General features: G+C 36.3%; 1 protein-coding gene across 1 annotated transcript in view; it reads left to right on the top strand.

The window, feature by feature from the left end:
- The first annotated feature begins 3,215 nt into the window (after positions 1-3,215).
- Positions 3,216-21,097, top strand: part of LOC134744378 (uncharacterized) — a 47,183-nt gene continuing 29,301 nt past the window's right edge. The window contains exon 1 of the mRNA XM_063678159.1: positions 3,216-3,523. Within this exon, the coding sequence (XP_063534229.1) occupies positions 3,284-3,523 (240 nt within the window). The 5' untranslated portion in view covers positions 3,216-3,283. The remainder of the gene's footprint in view (positions 3,524-21,097) is intronic.

Below are 21,097 nucleotides of genomic sequence, written 5' to 3'. Positions count from 1 at the left end.
AAACCATGCGTCGTAGCGCAAAAATAATTTAAAAAAACCCCTTTAAGAAACCCGTAATTAATACTTAAAAAAAAAACAAAAAAAAACCAGGAAAAAAAACTTTATAGAGCTGTATCTCCTAAACCGTGCGTGGTACCGCAAAAATAATAAAATTTTCGTTCCCCTTTATGAAACCCCAAAGTAATATACAAAAAACACAATGTAAAAAAGAAAAAAAAAAACAATAAAAAAATCTTTATAGGGCTGTATCCCTTAAACCATGCGTCGTAGCGCAAAAATAATTTAAAAAACCCCTTTAAGAAACCCGTAATTAATACTTTAAAAAAAACAAAAAAAAACCAGGAAAAAAAACTTTATAGAGCTGTATCTCCTAAACCGTGCGTGGTACCGCAAAAACAATAAAATTTTCGTTCCCCTTTATGCAACCCATAATTTATATTTAAAAATACGCAAAATTTAAAAAAAAAATCTTTATAGGGCTGTATCTCCTAAACCATGCGTCGTAGCGCAAAAATAATAAAATTTTCGTTCCCCTTTATGAAGCCCCTAAATAATATACAAAAACACAAGAAAAAGAAAGAAAAAAATAATAACAAAAAAACTTTATAGGGCTGTATCTCCTAAACCGTGCATCGTAGCGCAAAAATAATCAATATCCGTTCCCCTTTAAGAAACCCCTAATTAAGATTTAAAAACCCAAAAAAGAAAACGAGAAAAAAATCATTTTAGGGCTGTATCTCCTAAACCGTGCGTGGTACCGCAAAAATAATAAAATTTTCGTTCCCTTTTATGAAACCCCAAAGTAATAACAAAAAACGCAATGACAAAAAAAAGAAAAAAAAACAACAAAAAAAACTTTAGGGATGTATCTCCTAAACCGTGCATGGTAGCGAAAAATAATCAAATTTTCGTTCCCCTTAAGAAGCCCTTAATTAAGATTTAGAAACGTAAAAAAGAAAAAGAAAAAAATCTATATAGGGCTGTATCTCCTAAACCGTGCGTGGTAGCGCAAAAATAATCAACTTTTCGGTCCCCTTTATGTAACCATTAATTTATACAAAAAAAAACGCAAAAAAAAAAGAGTTTTTTTATAGGGCTTGATCTCCTAAACCATGCGTCGTAGCGCAAAAATAATTAAATTTTCGTTCCCCTTTATGAAACCCCAAAGTAATATACAAAAAACACAATGTAAAAAAGAAAAAAACAATAAAAAAACTTTATAGGGCTGTATCTCCTAAACCATGCGTCGTAGCGCAAAAATAATCAAATTTTCTTTCCTCTTTATTCAACCCTTAATTTATATTTAAAAAAAAACGCTTTCACTAAACTGCTGTAACTCGGAAACTTAGAATCCACAAAGGGGACTTTACTAAATTATGACACATATTAAAGCCTGACCAGTAATATATGATCATTGTCAAGAGGGCGCTGTTCATTCTCATGTATAGGGTGACAGTTCAGTATAGTATAAAAAAATATTGTATTTAATGAACATCATCATCAATGTAATTAATGTTGCTTGCCACGCTTAAACATAACAAAAATCACAATAAATTGCGTCTTAAAATAAACTTAAAAAGTCTACTAAAAATCGAAACAAAAGTAATTTTTAAGTCGCTGTTGTGACATTCTCAATCAAAAGGTAGGTACCACTTTGTCGTTTACCATAAAGACGAAATTTGATTATATCTTTATACAAATAACCTGTCAGAGAAAGTGGTACCTTTTCATTAGGAACGTCACAAATGTTGGTCAGTATGAGGAGTGCAGCCTACAGTTTATTTTTAATTATATTTATATACCTACTACGGTAAGATTGATAAGACAATGTAATTATGCCTCCGAATGAAATAAATACACTGTATCGCAAAACTAAGTGGCGAGACAGCTCATAATGCCATCTCTTGGTTGGTCTTAACAAGGGTAAAGGAGATAGTATTAAGATCTCAGTCGCCAGCTGATATTGCGGCAAGTATAATAAGCACCCCACCCGCGTAGGTACCCTTCCCCGCGCACGCCCTTCTTGTTAAATTGAGTTTTATTTTGCCAGATAGTAAAAAAACCGTGGATCAAAATGACCCAAATTATGAATGATGTCTCAATGTGGTATTATAATATTGTAGACGTAAACTTAATAACATGAATTTTTTTTTGTGGCAGATACAGGGTGTTAATTAGAAAAAAATTTTTTTTAAATAAAAGCGGTGGATGAATTTGACACAGATTTGTTTGAATAACATATAACAATGTTCTGTAAAGTACAACACTTCACTTACCGACTCTAATATTTTTTTAGGCGTTTTAGGATCAATATTAGGTATTTATTAAATGCCATTATACCCGTGGATGAAAATGACACAAAATGCGTGTGTACGTCGGAAGCCACTTTGCCTTTACAGGGAAACAAAGAATTTCGTCTCGAATATTTTTTTTACAGAATGCTGATTGAAAAAAGAAATACCTAAATTTCTACCTAAGCAAATACCTAGGATGACACAAAATATTATTTTTAGGTTTAGTATATGGTCTGGAAACTATATATAAAAAATAAGCAACATTAATATTCTTATAACCTCAGAAGTTATTGGTACAGGTCTATGAGATGAGATACGTGCAATTATATTTAATGAAAGTGTTGGATTGCTATCAAATTTATCCATCGATATTGCCGTAATATAAATAGTAATGAATAATAGATAAAACGTTGTATGTGCACACATTTTACTCACTAGATCCAGTGAGAATGACACCTTAATTAACTATTTGCTAGTATTTTATTAAACTAAGTAAGTACGTATGCAGTTGTAGGTTTGTAGGTCTATTGCAATTTTATCCTTGTCCAAAACCTTAAAAACTGGAAGGTAAACAAAATTTAACGTGTTTAGAAACTATATATACTCGTACAGGGTTAAATTGTAACTTATTTACTCCAAGTTATTTGCCCAACCCTGGAACGCGCAAGTGGCCCTAAGCTAATTCGCAATTTCCGCCACCGAACTTGCAAAAATGACCTAGCCATGTACTTGAAACTCGAATCCACTCAAAATATTCCGCCCGACCTGCGCCGCCCGCGTAACATGTGGCATTTTTTGACATACGATTTGTGCAAGCTCCACTTACAGCGACCTTGCGCGCGCAGGGCGGGGGCGCCTATGACTGCGTTCGCGCAGCCTCCTGCTTCACTCTTACCGCGCACACCACACGAGCGGCGCGTACCGAAAAAAAACACTATCGAATCGAATCGAAATTTGAAAACGTTATGTATAATTAAGTTTAAGCGAAAATGTTGTGGATGTTAAGTTTGACCGCGTTCGCGGTGTTTTCGGCGGCGAGCGGCGCGGGCGCCGGCGCCGCCCGCCTCGTCTGTTACGTTGACAGCGCGCGCACAGAGGGCTTTTCCGAGTGCACACACCTCGTGTACCACGGCGACGCGAGGGGGGACAAACTCGACGGTGTGCTGAAGGAGTACAGGAAAGATAATCCGAGGCTGAAGATTGTTTTGAGAGTTGCTGAAGTCGACAAAGTAAGTACCTACCTACTTTACGCACGAGCTTTTACCTGCCTACACAAAAAAGGAAGACTGTAAAGGAATGATCGAAGGAAGGTTACGAAGTATGAAATTATTTCATTAATTTAGTTTGAATTTACCAAACATGACATTTTTACCGCCAATGAAGTCAGAGGAAAAGAAAAACTTGAAAGCCCTATAGAACGAATGTCAAAGCTACTGAAGGAAGAATTTTTTTACAGGATACAATAAAGACGAACTATCTCAATTTTAATCCCATAGGGCTGAGGTCTGTAAATTAATGAAAATTGACATGCTTGGTTCATCATTCTTAGCGTCGTCAATTTTGAACTGAGATTTTCAACCAACAGTCAATCACACTCACTTAACCTGCTTCATCCAAATATTATGAGTGAGAGTATTTTTTCGCTCTGGTAATAGGTATACTATTACTAAGGAATGTTTGTCTTGTGTGTCATTTGTTACATAAATTGATTGGTAACATTACACAATTGATCTGAATATTAGCCGGACTTGTCGGGATAAGCTCGGACGTCGATCATTGTCACAAAATTACATCACTTTCATTATGCAACATTTTAACTAAACCTAAAAACTTGTCACCCATTATAATGAGCTTCTTTTGTCTTTCGAACGAGAAATGTTATACGAAAGTAAGTCGGTTGCTATGTCCAAGCTAAAAGCAATGTTAGAGGACAGTCGATGAAGACTTTAATGCTAATGGAATAAGTGCTATAGTTGTGTGCCCAGGTTGTCATGTTAAAGTTGCCGCAGCAGTTCTTTGTGGTGGTTGTTGACATGCTAATCACTGACTAAGTTAGTACCAACGGAAGCGAAGTTGTCTGGTTTTCGAAATGCACCATTTTTAACGCTAAAGTTGTAAGACCATATGTTCACAATTTGGTATCATTTGACCGTTAGAGCCGATTTTTATTTTGTTGTCGTTTTTCATCTTCTTCAGACTTCGATAAAATTTGGCGAATAGATAGATTACAATATTATTATTATTCATTACAATATAAGCGAAATTTAACCGTTGATTTCACCACTACACGATATTTCTGACTCAAGTCATACCAGTGGGGAAACACTCCTTTCAGGCAAACTCGGCTCCGTATGGCTCAGCATTGCTCCGAGCAATTATTAGGGTTGGCACAACTTGACGTCCCTTTGCGTGTACGACCACAGATAAGATAATGACCTGAATTTTGACAACCCTAAATAGCCGAAAGGGATAGTACCATACAGAAGAAAGGGACAGCATGATTCGTCCCTGAATCGCTGTCAAACTTCGGGTTTGTAGGAAGTGTCCTTTCTGTATATCTGTGTCTGTCTATTCTGTGGTCATACACAATGATCCAAAGATCTGAAGTAACCTAGTGACCGATCCGTCACGTAACCTGAGCTTCCGTGACGATCGGGTTTCTAGCTTCCTTACAATTAATTACTTAACACATATCTATTGTTGCCGTTTTGTCGAGTCGAGAAAAAAAGTACTTATACTTATAAACTGATCAATCAATTGTGCCCTAGTATGCCTAGCTTCATTGAGCTTACCTACTTGATTGTCCCTAATATTGATCTATTTTTAGGTTCAAAAATGTAAGTAGATATAATTCAATTCTTATAATTATTTTCTTATGCAAAATTACGTTAAAAACTTGTAAAGGCTTTCTTTGCTTTTAAATGTCTCGATTCGAGGTATACCTAAGTTATGACACAAAAAACTATGAAATTATAATTCCAACGAGTTTTGATTTTTTTTATCGTCCCTAGATAAGGACATGATCACCATAAACCATATCCTTTTATATTAGTGATTAAGGCGTATTGTAAGCTATTAACTGTAGGTAATAAAAAATAATTCGTTTCTCTAAAATGGATGTAGATATATCTTTTTTAGGGATCCGTACCCAAAGGGTAAAAACGGGACCCTATTACTAAGACTCCGCTGTCCGTCTGTCTGTCTGTCACCAGGCTGTATCACACGAACCGTGATAGCTAGACAGTTGAAATTTTCACAGATGATGTATTTCTGTTGCCGCTATAACAACAAATACTAAAAAGTACGGAACCCTCGGTGGGCGAGTCCGACTCGCACTTGGCCGGTTTTTTTCTATCATCGAGACATGTAATAAAATAATCTTAGTAAGTGAAGGAGTTTGTATTTCTGTTGCCGCTATAACAACAAATACTAAAAAGTACGGAACCCTCGGTGGGCGAGTCCGACTCGCACTTGGCCGGTTTTTTTCTATCATCGGGACATGTAATAAAATAATCTTAGTAAGTGAAGGAGTTTGTATTTCTGTTGCCGCTATAACAACAAATACTAAAAAGTACGGAACCCTCGGTGGGCGAGTCCGACTCGCACTTGGCCGGTTTTTTTCTATCATCGAGACATGTAATAAAATAATCTTAGTAAGTGTAGGAGTTTGTAACGATCATTTATAGTAGTTGCTACTTTGATAGATTATTTGTTTTTGTGCTCTAGTTAAAGACCTTGCCAAAGACGATTAGGCTTTATATGGAAGTGACCGATTTCATATGGTCTATTTATTTATAATTTTTGTTATCTATATAGATGTATGATGTAAATATAACGAATGATAAATGGATGGATACAGTCGTTAATGTCATTTTACTTGAAAGAAAAAAAGTAGGCATTGAGATAATTTCCATCAGCAAAGTATTTAGAATGTTTATCAAAAAAATTACTAAATTATCCCTGATGGATTAATTGTATATTCTGAACATTTTTTTATATTGACTGTAGGTAAAATTTAAGAGTTAGGGGTTTAGGGGTTTAAGGGGTTTTTGTAATATTATCATAAAATTTAAAGTTAATATGTATCCAACTAAAAGACACGACATATTGAACAACCATTTTTCCGTTTAAAGTTTCACAAAAACCTATTTACAACAAGTTCTAAATTAACTCGTTTATGTCGAATTGTCAGCAAGTCCCTTGCGAAAGTGGGTTGTCAATAACACATACAACGGGACACCCTTGGGCCCAAAGAAAGCCATTAAGGCACACGTAAGCACGTAACACCCGCTCTGACGTAACCGTAATGAGTGAAAAGGTATGTGTAATTGTGGAGCATGGCGTCTCTTACAGCTTATTGGAGGTAATGGGACTATTGACTGACAAAATTTCGGATATTTAAGTGGGCCCTTTGTGCATCTGTACTTCTTTACTCCTTTTGACAAGTATTTCAAATCGAAGCATTATCATAAAAGCAATTTGGCAATTAGAAATATTTTATGAAATAAAACTATGAAAACGGATTATATCGCGTATATTGAATTTATAATACATCCCGACGTTTCGAACCCTTTACAGCGTTCGTGGTCAACGGGTGACTGAGGAAAAAATTACAAAGTGCAAAAATACCCACATACTAAAATAATGAACAATCATAGACTACAAACTTTAAGGCTGGTTGTACATGCAAAATCGGTTCATAAGGCTAGTTATACACTACAATTATTTTCAAGTAAAGATATATATATATATATACGCGATAAAAACTACGCCGGCTCCAACCCTACACCACGGACCCGAGAAGATTTAATTCCCTCCTAAATTGTAGGAGGGCATCCCAATATGGGACCGGCAACAAACTCGGCGGGACACATCTTTTCAAAACATCATAGTTTTCATAGTTTTATTTCATGAGTAACTATCGCGGTAACCGAAGACAATATTAGAAATATTTTAGTTAATTTAAAGGATATTTAATTTATTTTAACATATATAAAAGCTACACAATTATAGATTAGAGCGTCTTAATATACTGTTAGGGAACACCCAAATATTCCGAAATATGTTTTTCCGATTCCATATATTTGATGTTATCTGTAGTCTCTACAGCATGTTTTGTAGTAAAGATAAAATTCAATCAGTATAGTAGATAATGAATTATAATAACTTTAATACTTATCTATAGCATATTCTTCCGGCATGTATCGGCGTAGAAATATGTACATGAGGTGTATACAATTCTGTATAACAATAACAAAATCAATACAGCATGATAATTATCATTTAAAAAATTCTTGTACAGAGTAACCACTGAAACAATTTTTTTTCAAATTGACGGTTTACCACAATATTAAAAGTTTAAAGATAATTTTAATAAGAGGTATACGGTTCTGGGGCGGATTGTATGTAGTGTTATATATTACATATTTTCAATGTCGCCATTACATCCCACCGCCCTATATTTACAACAATGATTCACGAGACAGGTCACCATTATGACGTCATAAATCTGTTTTCTCACGATCATGTCCTCGACGTGGATGTAGGCGCTACCTTCGATGGAAATGGTGCAAACAGGTTGCCAGGGGGCAGATTTGACTTGCCCATTTCAGGTCGTCACATCGCAAACATTTGGAACTTTTTACGAGAAATACCGATATAGGTATTTTTTTTATAAATTCTCGAGAAAACCTCAGTTGGGAGTATATTAAAACCACCAGGCCACCATTTAAAGTACCAGTTCGCTCATCAGCGAAATCGACTCCACACTCGCGTTCGTGGCTTAAAAGTAGACCAAAAAGTAGAACTGCAACGTTTCTATGAAACACTCGATAATTATTACACAGTCGGGCCAATTAAACACTTCTTGCGAACTTAGGTACAATTTCTTCCAATTTGTTACAAATTGGGAAATCGATCGGTTTTCTGGATTCGACTGCTACATACAGAAACATAATGTTACTTAGAGGAACAAGAAGTTATCTAGAAAATATATTTTAATAGGTACCTATATGCTCTAAAAATTATGTTTCAGTGAAGAGATAAAATATAGGTAGCAATGTCATATGAGTAATTGTGTAATATATGTGGATGTGGTTTCGGCACAAAATGTGAACCATCTACATCTACCTGTCAACGATAAATGTCAATGTAATGTTGTCACAACTGCCTGCCTGCTTCCTGAATAATAATAAACATAAACAAGTTTGGGAACAAATCAAATTATTTTATTAAATATTTTGATTTGTGGTTTTAAGTAGTCACACTACTATATATAAATTAAAAACTGTAATAGATGTCATATATTAAAGAAAAAGTGACGAAGCCCTCCAGTGGATCCGTCTTTCACCACTGGAGGGCTTCGTCACTTTTTCTTTAATATATGACATCTATTACAGTTTTTAATAATAAACATAGCCCATTTTCTGCATTTTTTAGAGCAACCTGTACATAATTGCATGATTTGCAAACAATTGGCCTTCATGTTTTCCCCAAAGCAAGCGTGATCTCGTTTAAAAGGTCAATTTTTTCACAGCCCCATCGGGACATGCCGGAATTAAAATTTGACTGACTTGAGAATGTGATAAATACGATAATAAATAAATTAATAGATGCATTAGCTGTTAATTGAATGCACATTAATTTTTAATTAATAGGTTTTGACGATTGATAGTGTTTGATAGATTATACGATTATTGGTGTTAATTAACATTTGATTAATTTAATTTTACAAAACAATAGTGTCTTAAATAATAATGTACATGATAATAATAATTAATTTTTAACTTGGATTATATACGTACGACTGCCTTTAATGGTAGCAAACGGCAGTAAAGAATAGTCTATCAAACAACATAGCCCTTATAGGTAAAGTCAACAGCATAGGTACCCAAGCTAGAAAGCAGGTACTCAAAGTGGTTTATTGCTCCAAAAGTCCGAATGTACAGCAAGTAGTTATAGAAGAAACGACATTTAATTTAAAATATAATATAGTTGTTACCTCACAAAATTGTACGACAGCGAGTGGATTAGTGGACGAACAATTAACAAAGACTCATCCTTTTCTTTTGGGTGCTAGTACTAGTGTAAGACAAAGATAGTATGATTCTCTCTGTCTATGTTTGAAATGAGACAGTCCTTTGACAAACTATAAGTATTAATATTTGTATCCTTTGCATATTGCATAGACATAGTATATACAAGACGCGCCACCGAGCGACCGAGAAAGAATATTCATATAAAATTTGGACAGCATAGGATTTTTTCTCTTTCACTCTTATAAATTTCGCTATTTCACCATCGCCTTCTACCTATGATGCCACCCGGTCGGTGATAAGGACAAAGCATGGTACTATTTTCTCTTTCCTCTTATAGGAATCGCAATAAGACTATCTTTCTCTATCAAAGACTGTCAGGCCCTTATTTTTTGAATACTTACTGTTTTTTTTTATTGTTTTATGAAAAAAAAATCGCAGGCTTTATCCTCCTAAGTCCCAAGTGCCTGCTAAAAGAACAAAATGGCGTTCATAATTGAGTCCTGGGTATTGCTACGCAGAAGATGTCACTATAACCGAATGTCCTTTAAAAAGATCAAAAGTATTATAGTCATTGAGTCCTGAACTTATAGCAGCAATTTAATATGTTTCAAACCCGACTAAGTATACGATTTTTGCTAGAACAAACATTATTCAGTAACAAAGAAACTTTTTTTTGCACTAAGTCAACTAATCCATACTTTTGTTCTTTTTGAAGAACTCTCGTGCTTAGTATGTAGTAGTTAATGTAATAATTATAGGTAAACAGCATGGGTAATTGGTTATTTGGTTTTATTTTCTTGACTAAATCAGAAATTCACCACGCGTACGCACAAAGCTTCGCTTCTCAACTCCTCAACCTTGAGTCCTGGCCCGACGGTTGCTGGTAGAAGGGTAATCAGCCTCATTTTCCGAGTCAGAAGAATATTTATTTTCTGACCTAGATGAGTCCGCATCAATAATGGTCATCGCTACGTTGACCAGAAACTACGTCTATTTCAGGGTCTTGATAAGTCGACCCTTCGCCATCCTCAGTGTCTTTTATTTCAGATTCATTGAGAAGCTGCACTATGTCCACGACGCGTAGCACTAGAATGAAATACCATTTATTAACCAAACTCACTTTTAAAAGAACAAATTAAATTACCTTGCAAACACATCGTTTACGTCGCATGTTTGTCAAAAATAATACATTATAGTTAAATATTACAAATTCATTAGAAAAAAAACACAATTTTAATTGCAAGAAATACCAATATTGCTATGAAGTATTAATGGATTTACTTACGTTGTTTTCCACATGCTGCCATTGTCCCCTTTTGCTGGCCACTAAGAACAAATATGGCGACTTGGTTTCGTTTCATTCAACGCGTGTGACAGGGACAAATATATAAACACTAAGATAATGGCGTTTAGGTCTAAAATATCGCAATAAAGTTTAAAAATTGATTTTGTTCTTTTAATAGGTAGTTCGGTCATCACGAGACCTGTAATTTTCAAATCGTCAGGACTTAACAATGGTTGCCATTTTGTTCTATTAAAAGTTAGTTCGGTCTTTCTAACGAGTAATATTTTAAAAGCCCGGGTCTTAGGAGGTTACGGTATAGTCTATGGTGTACAGATAATCTGCGTGATCTTATCGAAAGGGAAAGCAATATTGTATGAAAAATCCAACTACTGGGCACCAGAACAAAGGAAACTCCAAACGATTGGATTAGGAATATTTATTTTATACACTTATTATATGTAATTTATTTTATCCACTTAAACCTCTCAACATTATTTTATAACTATATAATTATCGATTTAGCTAGATAACAAAAGGCTAGGCAACCTAGGCTAACCACAGCCGTGAGCAAGTTATTCCAACGAGTAAGCAAGTTAACTCCACGAACGATCCAGACCGAATGACCGAGTTCGATCTCTTCCCCGCCAAGAACTGTTTCCAATATGGCGGGAGAATCGAGCCTCGTGATTGGTGGACGAAATCGGGTGATATCGATGGCGTCAATCAATCGTTGAGCGACTTTATTTGCTCGTGTGAACCATAGATAATTAATTAAATATGACTATTAAAAATAAATCCTTAGTAAAACTGATAGATATTAACGTTAAAAATACCAAAACCTAACAATCGGCTGTCCTGACATCGTGTGCGTCCCCGCACACGACACCAGGTGGTAACCTAAGTAACCTAACAATCGGGCGTCTTGACAATTTATATCAGTTATCAACAAATTAGTCTTGAATATGCATAACATTATAATTATTAATTTATAACTTTTACATTACAATGCAAATGCAGACGTTGTGCCCTCTCAAAGAATATTTAACATACAATATGTGAAATAATAATAGCTATTCTAGTAGTGAATATTGACAGTAGTCTAGCAATTATTATTAAACTAAATTTAATTGAATCATAAACTGCAAAATTACGAAGCTATCATGTACCTTTACCACAATAGATTTGTGTATTTTATTAAACACAACAAACATAAAGACTGTAGGCTAATCCAAGTAATAAGTCGTCATCATCATCATCATCACCACCATCATCATCAATATTGGTGGAGCAATCTCCACTCTCCTCATGAAATTTAAAATAACAAATTTGATAACAATTCGCCTCGATGGCATATTCAATCTAGTTAACCCAAACGATCGATTAATTGGGCCACAAACAATAAAGTGAAGTCACGACCGATCGATTATGTCGTGGCATTCATTATTCATATCGAACGAGTATTCTGAACGATCGATTAATCAGAATACATATTCCCTGAACGATCGATTAATCAGGGTTCCCTAACCTCCTGAACGATCGATTCGTTCAGGATGCCTATCGACGCCCGTCCGAGCCGATCGATTAATGCTCGTAATGGCAGCCGAAGGACTTTCTTGACACTTGCAACAAGCCGCGAACCGATCGATTCTCGCGTACTTGATCTCCTGAAGGATCGAATCTTTCAGGATGCCTATCGATGCCCGTCCGAGCCGATCGATTAATGCTCGTAATGGCAGACGAAGGACTTTCTTGACACTTGCACCAAGCCGCGAACCGATCGATTCTCGCGTACTTGATCTGTAACAACGAATAACAAACATTCTGTAGCAAATAAATCTGAATAAAATATCCTTACAGCTATAATAGTCATATTCTAGATCGAATCGTTTCCATCATCACAAGATTTTCATTAGGTTCGTTAGCTTCTAGAGCAGTCACGTGTATCCAATGGATACTATCCATGCACCGTTTCATGCGGTCGTTGACCGCCCATTTTTTTTCTGTATCGATAAATCCAGGTATTGGGGCTACAACATAGCGATCAACGGTCATTGCCTAAGACTTTGCTCACGCGGTATGGTCCTATGAAAGAAGGCATCAATTTCTTGCTCTGTCCGTTATTGTTATTTTAACGAGATCTCCCTCACTATATACACGGGAAAGTTTCCTTCCTCATCACAACTATCAATCATGACTAACCTAAATCATAACTATCTTTTATGTATAACTGTCCTAGCCTTAACAATGTCGCGTATTTCGCACAAATCATCGTTTTAGTAGTAGAACACTTTATTGTACAAAAATCAAAACAACACAGGAAAAATAACATTCGTCATTAGTACAAAGGCGAACGTATCCCTTCAGGGGATCTCTTCCAGTTAACCTTTTGAGCAATTGAAGGAGAATTGGAGACGGTAGGTATCCGGCATATATTTTTTTTACGGCTATTAGACAATACATTGATCATGAGGTAAATTTCGCTATTCATACGAGTTTCGAACATAACAGTCTAAGACTGTGCGGCCGTTATAACGCTCAACCTGACCACCACTAGCCACCGCATTTAAGACATGTTTTATTCTTTTATCCAAACAAAAATGTTAGAACGTGTGCGAGGTAAAACAACTACTCCGGTCACTAACGAGCCGATCAGGGTTTATAAATACATATGTTAAAAATGTCTTCAAGATCCCTAACCACGAGCTGACAACAACCACCAACAATAAGTAAAACCCCTTAACGACTTTACAAAGGGTCCAAGGTGGTCCACATGAAAGGTGTGGAAGAGGATACGGTGCACTAACTCTTCGCGAGCACCTGAATTGTTTATTGCATAGACACATTCAATACATGCGCCCATTAATTTCTTGACAAACCTGGTCATTTTTGGGAACCAGCAGTTACATCTAATTCGTTTCAAGGTCGATCCTAAAATATCCAATGTCATCGTGATTGAGTCTACACATCTGCCACCTTGCGCCCTTTGGTACCGCCCACCTGATATTGTCCAAATAGCGAAACAAGTGATAATATTTAATGAAAAAATTCTGTTTGATATAATCCCTTTTCGTCTAGATCACTTTTAAGAACGCAAATTATTCTGCTCAGCTCGGAATCGCCTAAAAGCAGCGTGTGGAGCCAATCTTCGCTACTAATAGTGAAGTTATTCCTCTCGGGGGATGTTTGCCGACTATAAAATGCTACTGGGTGAAAGCTCGTTACCATGCGCCCGTTGCAGAAGGTTACATACCGCTGGCCGACCCCTAACCTACTGACAGCTCCAATTCAGCAGGAGGATCGTAAATAGCAAGAACCGGCCTATAAACCAGAATAGACTAACACTCAAACACTCGTTCCGTTCACACCGGCGCCTAACATACCTTCAACGATCGACCGCATTTTCTCCCGTTCGTGGTATGACAACCTGTATGGACAATAAACGACTGGACGCTGACTATTAAGCTCTTGTATTCATTTCAGTGACGCTCGTACAGCCTAGGTATCTCAAGAAAGATGACAAAACAATGCTGATATTTCCCTAACAACTCCATTAGACTTCGTCTTACGTCAGCTGGCACACCTAAATAGCATATACCTATTATGCGTCTCACCCTGCGGAACATCTACTACCCGATTCACAACGTTGACGACTTCTACACGACAGAAGACAAGATTCTGAACATGGTACGACTAGTACATTAATGTGTCCATTCACCGATCGACAAGGCCCGCCGCTGATAGAATACTGCGCGTTCGGCTTTCCTGCTACATAATTTTCGAAAGAACATGAACATCGGTCTAGCTGGGTAAAACACCAACAAGGCGTTGTTATTATCAACAAATTCGGAAGTAGGCAACTCCTTCCCTACATCAGAGAATTGCAATGGGGTATTTGACTGTATTTAAAATAAGTTATTTTACACCATGTGTGCAATAAGCACCAAATATTTATTAGAAAAACATAGATAGTGGTTATTTTTAAAAACAAGTTATATTTAATAAATCGGATAGAAATATAAATGTAAGCGAGTTGACCCTGACGTCATTTTGTAATGTTTCATATAAATTCCGTATTAGCAAATCGTTTTAACAGTTCTAAAGTGAAACTGCTTTGAATAATAGGAGAATACCTTATTTATTACTATTCTTACATACCAATAAATGTGCCTGTTCCGTGAAAGATTGTCCCACGAGAACAGGTACCTCTAGCCAATGATCATTCACAACCTTGAAAGGTACCTTAGCTTCTTTCCCATCAATGTTCGTATCAAGACCCTGATTCCCTACCGATTGAACTAGAACAATTATCAAATCATTTCAAGATCTGAGGGATATTATCATGTGACAGATCCAACCCACTAGCAGTTGTTTCCCTAATGAGCATCGCTTCCATAATCTATGAACGCCCTCATCTCAGCACTATCGACTGTAACGTCTTGATAATATTTAAAGCTTGGAGATTCCATCATGTCTCTACTGTCCTTAATTCGCATAGTTTTCTGCACTGCACCACTAGTGTTTGCTAGTACTTTGTCATCTGGCTTAACGAAACACATCTCCATGGTGTGGCCAGCTTTATTACATCGCGCACATTTAAGCAGCGGCTTAGAGCAGTGCAAGAAACTAAGACCCATTACCTTGCAGTTGTAAGTGTTGTAACAACCAGTACCGTATTAAAATTCCTAGTCCTAATCCGAACATTAGATCGATCCGATTTATTCTAATTATAATCCCTTCTACTGATCAAGTACTATAAAAGCTGGTCGGGATGGGGACAATGTGGTGCCAAAGCCCCGTACTTTGTGTGTCTTATCTATAATAGCATAACATAATATAATACCATGTATTATACACTCTGCTGCGCAGTAGATGACCACTATCTCGCATCGATGCACTTGACTCGACTGCTCATAGTAGTAAATACACCTCTATGGACTCCCCCAAGGTCTGGCCATAATTCTGTTCACATGGGAAATAACTCAACAACTAATCTTGCCACTCACTTCATGTAGGCAAAATAGTATTCAGGCTCTCATACTATATTTTGGTCAGACCTTGAAGTTTTCTGCATAGCAAAATGCGAAGTTGTTCTCCCATCCCACCCGTAGGTATACCGAAACGCACTCATTCAACTTCTTAAATCGTACATCCATCCTCCAATTTTATTGACAAAATCAAGTCAAAATTTGGCAATATATTTTTATGATCAATTTTCTGTAATGTGCGTTTTGGTTAACGGGCAACAATGACAGACCATCTCGCAGGTTTTTACATATATCGAGTGAATAATTATTTAAAAATAAAAAGACTACATGACCTGTTAATCCGTTCTTCGACGTCAGGCTGCCGTGATCCGCGCTCAGCTCAATGCTCCTCATCCTGGCTCCTTGCTGAGACGGGGTTGCTTCGATGACGGCTGGCCGCTTGACGTGAGCTGGTGCGCCGCGGTGATTCACGTAGGTCTTTGGCAGCGCGTACGCGATTGCGATCGCGCCGTACTTCTTCCAGCATCAGTAGTCGCTCGCGTCCCAGTTCAATGTCCCGATCCGACAGGTGGTGACTTTTGCTTCGGCTTCGCAGGCGACTACGGCTCCGGCTTGTGTCCGAGTATGCATGTCTTCGCCTCGGAGTTAGGAGCCTTCGTCGGTCTGGCGGCTCTGACATAATGTCTGAAATCTCACGTCCGAGGGTTTGAGAATCTTATAGTATAATTTCAGTTAAATGAGGGCTAACCTACGACGCATTTACAACGAAATGACACATGCATGTAAATAATTGAGAATTGAGAGATATACGATATGTGTATTAAACTGGTAATGCATTACAAGATCAAAATTTAGTAACCATATAGAACTGAATGTTTTAAAATGTGTTTTAATGTTAATTCATAAAAACTTTACTGCAAAATCCTAGAATATTTAAAGTAGGTAGGTATATTCTACTATTACCTTTGTGGCCAAAAAACGTAGGAAACAAACCACAAAGCTTAAGATAAAAGGATCTTATTTATTAAGAAAAAGACGATGAACCTAATACCAGTTCATATAATCATAATACGAATTTAAATTGAATTGTCGTTACGGTGCATAAGTCCTTTGCTTCAACAATGCTATTAAGTATAAGAAGGCGTTAACGTTCAAGCTAGTTCACTGGACTTCAATTTAACTTGTTCCATTGTTGACCGGGATTCGAACCTGATTAATATATAACTTAACTACTGTTAATTCAGTCATATAAATAAGATGTAGTATCATTAGGGTTGATTTCTATCAGTAAAATAAGTAATCGAACAAAAATACTACCCACTTTCTAATCGTAAAATTATATAAACACTAAACAGCATTAACAAAGGAATCTCTTGTTAAATTTAAACTGTTAACGGTTTATTATAGCAATAACGACGATTGAGATTCTAAAATAAAATCACTAAGCATACTAAAACTAACGTTAACTTTCAAATAAATAACGATCACTTGAATCACTTCGCACAAAAATAGCGTACTATTGGGGCGTGTACTTACGTTTTAACTGTTCTTGTCACTTCTGAAGTATGAAAAATCCAACTACTGGGCACCAGAACAAAGGAAACTCCAAACGATTGGATTAGGAATATTTATTTTATACACTTATTATATGTAATTTATTTTATCCACTTAAACCTCTCAACATTATTTTATAACTATATAATTATCGATTTAGCTAGATAACAAAAGGCTAGGCAACCTAGGCTAACCACAGCCGTGAGCAAGTTATTCCAACGAGTAAGCAAGTTAACTCCACGAACGATCCAGACCGAATGACCGAGTTCGATCTCTTCCCCGCCAAGAACTGTTTCCAATATGGCGGGAGAATCGAGCCTCGTGATTGGTGGACGAAATCGGGTGATATCGATGGCGTCAATCAATCGTTGAGCGACTTTATTTGCTCGTGTGAACCATAGATAATTAATTAAATATGACTATTAAAAATAAATCCTTAGTAAAACTGATAGATATTAACGTTAAAAATACCAAAACCTAACAATTGCTTCTACTAATAATTATAATGCATACCTTCCGTTAATCTCGTGAGACACATATTACAATTTAATTCATTCATTAACATAGCAGGTTACACCTGTGATTACCGGCAATTAATCATTACATGGCTCGATATAATCAGTGGCAATTAAGTGTGGAAGTGTATAAATTATATATGCATAAATGATATTCATTTGCTATTTGCGCTGTTCTATCAGAAAGGGGGTGGGCTAATTGGCCCATTTGAGCAATAAGGGCAAGCGTTATGTCACCGGACAGGTTATTCTAAGTTGTATAACTTTTACTATGGCAGTAGTCCCAAATGTTTGTGTAAAAAAAGTTAAAGCAAATCTTGTCAGTAGAAAAAGGCGCGAAATTCAAATTTTCTATGGGACGATATTCATTCGCGCGTACATTTTTTAAATTTCCCGCCTTTTTCTACGGACAAGATTTGCTTGACCAACTATAGTTTTTTTTCGATACTAAATTCCTGTTTATCATTAAGGTTTTTTTATTGTCGATAATTTTGAGTCACGATATTTTAGTTTATTATTCGTTTTCTTCTGTTTTTTTTGTCATATTTTTTTTAAAACAGAGATTTGACAAGTCTCGCCATACAAAAAATGGAGTATATAAAAAACCTTTCCGATGGTATGTCGCTTATTCTTATTGGTTCATGGGCCAGGGTCCATACAAATCTGCCCCCTGCTTGGCAGAAGCAATTTTAGTGTTGGTGGTACAATTTAACCAACTCGTTGACTAAGTCGTACTGGTATCTACCAATGACAGTCCCTTCGAAAAAATGAATTTTGACTGAGTTAATTTTTAATCCTAGACAGTTCATCTCCATATTTAATGTAGCCACGATACTAAACTTTTATATCCACATTCAAACACAATTGTAGCTTTCATAAACAAAATACCGGCGTATAAGTCAGCGTATAATGTAAATTAAATGTAATGTAATGTAAATTAAATAGTCATTTAACTTAATTGTGTATTTTAATTTAATTATTTTTTTTAAATGTAATGTAATGCAATTTTAATTTATTATTTATTTATTATTATATATGTTGAGATTTTATTGTTATTTTAATTTTTTGGACATGTAGTAAAAATTTTATGGTAATTTACTTGTAATCCATTTGTATTTCATTATTAAAATGTTGACTATGTATTTTTAATTTTAATCTGACTTTTTATTTTATGTTTTATCTGTGGGTAATTTAGCCTGAAATAAACATGTTGAATTGAATTGAATAAGTAAAAACTGGTACGATATCACCGACTCATCTCGTTATTCCGATCCATTACGTTTAAATTTCAATTAATTACGCTGGAATCGGGTAGGTACTTTCATTAACTTCAAAAGCCTCTTACTTAATTATGGTGTGAGCCATGTGTGACATGCACAATGAGGTCTATGCATGGTCTATGAGTAGGTAATGTCAAATAAATAAGATTAAAATCATATTTTTAGAGTTTGAATGCCGCCTCCGAAACTGCGGTAGAGTCTATTTGGAAAGAGTAGAGTCGTGGGATGTATTGGGCCCCATACATTCCACGACTCTACTCTTTCCGCACAGACTCTAAAGCCAAATATCGAATGAAGTTATATTAATTTTGTAGTAAAAAAATATATATCCAATTTATGAAATAAAACTATGAAAACGGATTATATCGCGTATATTGAATTTATAATACATCCCGACGTTTCGAACTCTTTACAGCGTTCACCACCCGTCACCCGTTGACCACGAACGCTGTAAAGAGTTCGAAACGTCGGGATGTATTATAAATTCAATATACGCGATATAATCCGTTTTCATAGTTTTATTTCATGAGTAACTATCGCGGTAACCGAAGACAATATTATATATATCCAATTTACTTAACAGATAATCGAGTAAATAATAATATGTATGTACAAATACTTAATTTTGTTCTGGTAGGTGCTATTATTTTAATGAAAACAAATAAACAGTAACTGACATATCAATATCATCCTTGAATTGAATGAGCACTCGAATCTTGATCATACACTCATTCATGCACATGACTCATTCAATCATAGACAGATTATACAGTCAATCAACAATGGCTTACTTATTGACCTTGGATTTGGCAGATCGGGTCAAGGCTGGTTTACCTATTGTCACTTTGACAGATGTTTGACGTTTGATTCGGGAATGTCGATTGTTGGCCGTTATCTTAATTAGAATTTAATAAGTCTGTTTGGATTTGAATCAAGAACGAGTTCGGCATTGACAGGTAGGTACGACGGTTTTATCTTATGAAATTACACGGCGAGAATACGGACTATCAATAAAGACAAAAACCAAAATCATGATAGTTGACAGATTCAATACCCGTCAACAAACAGACACCCTTAACAGCTATGAAATAAAAAAACTGTAATAGATGTCATATATTAAAGAAAAAGTGACGAAGCCCTCCAGTGGTGAAGGCTGGATTCGAACCGGCGTCTTTAGCTATCGCGGCTAACGCCATGAACCCCTAGGCCACCCCGCCGCCGCCAGTGGCCCGGTTCGAATCCGGCCTTCACCACTGGAGGGCTTCGTCACTTTTTCTTTAATATATGACATCTATTACAGTTTTTAATTTATATATAGTGTGACTACTTAAAAAACACAAATCAAAATATTTAATAAAATAATTTGATTTGTTCCCAAACTTGTTCAGCTATGAAATAGTTGAGTTCACATACCTATAGGCTCTGTTCTGAACAACAGGGGCGGATCTGAGGCGGAAGTGGGCGGAAATCAGGCGAAGAACCGATATGGCAAAATCGGCAATGTCTCTGCTGCAAAGGATATGGATACTTCAGTCACATAGCTCGCAGAGACCCTGACAACTCGGAGACTTGTGGTGATGGGAAAGGTGGACGGCAGACGGCCTAGAGGACCAAGTCCAACTAGACGATGGCCATCACACTAAGCAACGCTTTCCTCAAAGCAACTCAGGGAGAAGTGGAGAGCTACCATACGGAAAATTAGTATGCGGAGTCACGATCCTCAGCAGTGATGGACCGACTTAGAAGAGAATAATTATGTGAATGACCTGCCTCTTGTTGACTACTGGGGTTATGATCTACTTACTTATTAAGTAAATAAACGCATCAACAACTTGCTTTTAAATGTATCCTAAGTTTAATTTGTCACCTTTGAACTAACTTGATTATTACATTTTTTTGATACTCTCACGCAGTTTCGCTGTAAGCAGTGCGGGTAAAGTCAAATGAAGTTGAGCTTTTCAAAGTCTGAATGCACCTTCCTGTAGATTGTCGGAGGTCTAGTAGTCGATAAGTTTTTGTAGTGCGCAATCGATGCCTAAACGGGAAAGTCGAACAAGCCCAGATAATGATTGCGTAGGTTTAGACCAGTATTTATTATTTAGATCTGCTGAATTCGGTATGGACTACTGCTGTTTGAAGGTTGAGTA

Source organism: Cydia strobilella, chromosome 9, assembly GCF_947568885.1.
Source record: "Cydia strobilella chromosome 9, ilCydStro3.1, whole genome shotgun sequence".
Lineage (NCBI taxonomy): Eukaryota > Metazoa > Arthropoda > Insecta > Lepidoptera > Tortricidae > Cydia > Cydia strobilella.
Note: the sequence above shows the minus strand (reverse complement) of the source record. Positions and strands in the feature narration are given on the sequence as shown.